Here is a 5,000-nt window from a genome sequence, read left to right on the forward strand (position 1 = left end):
TTTTAACCTTTTTGTATCGAGATACAAAAGTGAGGTGTTTACTTATTTCACGGTTGCTTGATTGAAGTAAGAAAAAAAAATGTGCAGGGAAAAAAACGAGACATGGCTTCGTACAAATTAGAAGCCTAAGTAACGTTTTTAAAATCTATGTTTTTTGCAAGAAGATCATCATGAGGATATTGAGTAAGAGCTACATATTGAAAGTGAGTTATATATTTTTCCGGCTGCTTGATTGAAGTAAAATAAATGGAATGTGTAGGGGCTTTGAGTGAGGACAGAAAATCTGTAAGAAGAGACGTGGCTTTGTACAATGGAGAAGCTTTAGTACTGTTTTCAATGTTATTTTTGTATTAAGATGATCACAAGGATATTGAGTTGGATTTCAATTTTCAAAGTAAGTTGATATATTTTTTGCGTTTGTCTGGCTGCAGTAAAGAAGGCATTTTGTTAGATTAACAAATGTATACATATTTTCGAGTTTTAACGGAACCAAACCAAAGAATACCAAAAGCACTCTCGGAAATTGAATAAAGAGTTTTAAAAATATCTATCCATTCGCAGGTCAGACTAACATTCTTTCAGACTTATATTTCCTGGAATAGTATATAGCTTAAGATACACATAAGAATAAATAATGAGACGCTAAAAATATATACATATTAACCAAAAAGACCGAAAAATCGATATTCCACAAAAAAAAAATAATAATAACATTCAAATAGACAAAAACGTATAAATTAACAAGAATATAAATTATCAAAAACATAAATTAACAACAGCAACAACAACAAAAGCATGTAAATTAACAAGAACATGCTAAACCTCAACCAGACTCTCCTGAGCACATCCGCCTCCGCCCGCAGGTCCGAACGCACCCGCGTCCGATTCCGTCAGAGGGACGGCTGGCGACAACAGCACAGCTGGTCTCTCTCGCACGTGTACATCGGCGACGAGTGCTTCCACAGGTGTTCCGCCAGGGGCTTCTGCGACGCCGGGGTGTGCCAGTGCCAGCATGGGTGGTCAGGTGCGTCGGGGGATGGCGTGGGAGGGTGCCAGGGGGGGGGAGGGAAAGGGGAAAGAGGAGTGCCAGGTAGGGAGGAGTGCCTAGGGAAGGGGCAAGAGAGAGTTTCAGGGAAGGAAAGGGGCATACAAAGAGAAAATGCAGGGGGAGGAAAAGAGAAAGAAGGTTTAACTTATAACAAACTAGCTCAGCAAAAATGTCATGAGGTAGAGAGAGGAAAGGAATTTAATTTTTCCCATATTTTTTGGTATTTCGTTGTAATTTGATGTGTTCAGCAGAGAAAAGTCTCGAAAAAGAATAAAAGAGGAAAATGTTGATCATTTTGGTGATTTAGAAGGACAAAATCATTATCAAATATTGGTTAGATTTTGCTCTTAACTTTGTTTGAATATTTTTGGTAGTATTGATGATTTTAAAATACATAATACATAAGATACAGAATACATAATCGGTTGGTTATCACATCTGTATGGTATGTATATTGGCTTTTGTTAGACTCAAATCATATAATTAACAGTTCTTTTTAATATATACATTGGCTCTTGTTCCCACAGTTGACAAACTGCAGGAATCCTATAAATCTTATATATTATATATATTAACTAAAATATTTACAAAAAATGATTCCCCGCCTACAGGTAACAGCTGCGAGAGTCCTGAGCGCCCTCTGCCCACCTTCTTAGCGGAGGACTTCGAGGGCGCGGTGACCCCCGGCAGGTGGCGCAGGGTTGTGGGGGCGCTTGTCACTGACCACTGCGGGCCGGTGGGGGCTGGGTCGGCGCTGCACTTGGTTGGGGTAAGGAGCGGGCTGGGTTGGTTTAGATTGCTGTTTTGCTTGTTTTTTTTTTGTTTTTTTATCTTTGTTATCAGCCACTTCGCAGCTCACCCCTTCACTCCTTCAGTCACCCATCAGAACAGAATCCCTCCCCCTCCCTCCCTCCCTCCCTCCCTCCCTCCCTCCCTCCCTCCATCACCCCCTGCCTTCCTTCCTTCCCCACACCCCCTCCACCACTCTCCCCCTTCTCACCTCCCTCTCTCTCTCTTCCTCGACCCCCAGGGCTGCAGCAGATACCTGGAAACCGAGGACCTGGACCTGCGCGAGAGCCTGTTCGTGCAGTTCGATCTTCGCACAGGCTGCCTGGACCCCGTGGCAGGGCGTGAGGCCGGGGGGGACCACGCCCTCCTGGTGCAGCTTTCGTGCGACGGGGGCGTGTCGTGGGCCACCGCCAAGAGGCTGCTCCTCGTGCACCAGCAGCCCACGTGCGTCCGCTTGGCTTTGTTTTGCTTTCATTCTGTTTTTGTAGTGTGTTTCTTGTTTTTCTTATTTCTGTGCTCCATCCTCTCCCCTCCCCCCGGCCGCAGGTACGTGTGGCTGGAGATCCCGCGGGCGCTGCGCTGCGAGGGCGGTCGCGTGCGGTGGTGGCAGCCGGAGCCGCAGGAGAGAAACCGCTTGGACTGGGCGATTGATGCGGTCTTCGTGGGCGGCAACGCCACGCCCCCCGACGCGCTCACCTACGCCCACCCCGATGACTTGGTCCCGCCCACGTGGCTGAGGCGGTACAATGGGCGCATAGGTGAGGGCGCCGCTGTTGTTTGTTTGTTTGTTTTGTTTATGATTTAGGAGGATTTTGTTTGTTTCTTAGCTTGTTTTAGAGGCTTGTTATTAGCGTATTTATTTATCATTACACTTATTTTTTTACGCCAATTCATGCACAGAATAATTGTATATGTTTACGAATGCATATCATTCTCATAAAGTTTCGACAATAGTTCATATATTTTTTTTTTAATCCGTACGATAAAGACATCAAGCAGTAAGATAACATTAGCGTGAATTCCCCAAGTGGACACTTGACCGCAGATCTATATTGCGACAATTTCCCCCAGACACACCTCCAAGATCTATATTGAAAAAAATTCTCAGTTGGGAAATTTACCGTACGTCTGTATTGCAACAATATCCCTAGTGGACATATTACCGTAGATCTGTTTGCAACAATTTTCCCAATGAACATTTTACCGTACATTTGTATTGCAACGATTCCCCCAACGGACACCTTACTGTAGCAGATCTGTCTTTCAACAACTCTGTAATTCATCTTTTCCAGATAATTACTGTGACAACGACCTACCCATGTACACCATGATGTCCACGGCCTCTGAACCTGCTCTTCTTCAAACCAGCGACATACAGGCAAGTGAGAGCAAGAGTGGGAGGAAGTTCACTCTTTTTTGATTCCACAGTTTTGGTCAGAAAAGGTATGACCCACATAGGAAAGATCTTTGTTTGGTTCTGTTTTTTATTGTTTGTAATTGAGCATTTGATTTTACAGTTTTCATCTAGAACTATTCTTGACTGAAAAGTCTGAAATAGTGAAATTTGTATTGCTTTGTATGATTATTTATTATAATTTATTGCTTTTATCATTTATTCCACTTTTAGATCAAACATGTTGTTTATTTTTTATCAGAAAAAACTATAGTCTATAATCAAACAAGTTATATTTTTTATGACAAAAGCTATCATCTATACCGTATCCATTTTTAAATCAAATAGGTAGTTAATTATCTTATCAGAAAAGCTACCATCTAAAACGTATCCAATTTTAAATCAAACAGGATGTTTTTTTATTAGAAAAGCTATCATCTAGAACATATCCATTTTTAAATTAAACAGGTTGTTTATTTTTTTAATCATGAAAACTATAATCTAAAACGTATCCAATTTTAGATAAAGCTCTTTACTTTTTATCAGAGAGGTATCATCTAGAACGTATTAATTTTTGTTCTATTAATCAGAAAAGCCGTAATATAAAACGTATCCATTTTAAATCTTATCAGAATAGCTCTCATCTAGAACGTATCCAGTTGTTAATGTGTCCAAACTCCTTTCCGGGAATCTGACATCTTTTGGTTGACTCCACAGGTGGGAATCAACCACTCTATTAGCTTCCAGCTGGCTCTTGGTTGCGGCGCCACCTGGGACAACCAAGTGGTCCCCGTGAGGTGAGTTTCAGGGGAATTTGGGTTGGTTTTCAGAGCTCTGCGCTGGCAAGTGTGGAAATTGTGTTGGTTTATACGTAATAGGTGTTTGTTTAATCATTATTTATGTATTTTAAGATCTGTGGTTTGATTTCAAGTGGTCTTTGGGTGTTTTTCCTATCACGATCAGTCTATTACATTGGTATGTGTATGAGCTGAAATGTCTGTTTCTACTCTCTGTTCATTATGATTATTTTCCTTTTTTTCATTTCGTTCCTTCGGGGCGAGTATATTCGGTGGCCATTTTATCTGTTCTTCCTTCCTTCTATTTTTCTAATTTCTTTCATTTTCGACTAGAATACTCGGCGGTCATTTCCTCTATTCCTTCCGTCTTTGATTTCCCCTTTTTTCTTTCTCTCCTTTCAGACTAGAATACTCGGTGGACTTCGGCAACAGCTGGCACCTGGTGAGGGAGGCGTGTCTTCCCGGGAACACCAGCTGCGCGGAGGTGGCGGACGCCTCTGTCTATTACGCGCCGCTCAGATGGCATCGCTTTGTGTACCCTCTGGCGCACGTGGGGCCGGCCAGGTGGGTACTTGGGGTGGAGGGGAGGGGGGGAGGGGGAGGAGAGAGGGAGAGGGGAAAAGAGGGGTGGGTGGGAGGGGAAGGGAGGAGAGAGAGAGAGGGGGAAAGAGGGATGGGTGGGAGGGGAAGGGGAAGAGAGAGAGAGAGAGGGGGAGGGGCGGATGGGAGGTGAGGCGAAAGGGGGGAGGATTACAGGTAAGTGTTCTTAATGTTTCTTATGCCTTTTCGGCAACTGGGAAGAAACAGATTTCAATCCCATTCTGCTGAACCGCGTCAGAACGTTCTTTGCTTTTTACTCGCCTAACAAGGCAACGTCAAACGAATTTATTCTGAGTAATTTCCTAAGAAATATGTTTTTTTTTTTTTTTATTCCTTCTATTTTTTTCTTCTTTTTTTATCCCCCAAACCACGC

The 5,000-nt window shown here is 42.8% G+C and overlaps 1 protein-coding gene across 1 annotated transcript in view; it reads left to right on the forward strand.

The window, feature by feature from the left end:
- Window positions 1-5,000, forward strand: part of LOC125045346 (reelin-like) — a 20,486-nt gene that overhangs the window by 3,799 nt on the left and 11,687 nt on the right. Inside the window, exons 5-11 of the mRNA XM_047642555.1 lie at window positions 864-1,024; window positions 1,660-1,817; window positions 2,079-2,281; window positions 2,384-2,595; window positions 3,130-3,215; window positions 3,948-4,027; window positions 4,430-4,591. Coding sequence (XP_047498511.1) covers window positions 864-1,024; window positions 1,660-1,817; window positions 2,079-2,281; window positions 2,384-2,595; window positions 3,130-3,215; window positions 3,948-4,027; window positions 4,430-4,591 — 1,062 coding nt within the window. The remainder of the gene's footprint in view (window positions 1-863; window positions 1,025-1,659; window positions 1,818-2,078; window positions 2,282-2,383; window positions 2,596-3,129; window positions 3,216-3,947; window positions 4,028-4,429; window positions 4,592-5,000) is intronic.

This window comes from Penaeus chinensis, chromosome 3 (assembly GCF_019202785.1).
Source record: "Penaeus chinensis breed Huanghai No. 1 chromosome 3, ASM1920278v2, whole genome shotgun sequence".
Lineage (NCBI taxonomy): Eukaryota > Metazoa > Arthropoda > Malacostraca > Decapoda > Penaeidae > Penaeus > Penaeus chinensis.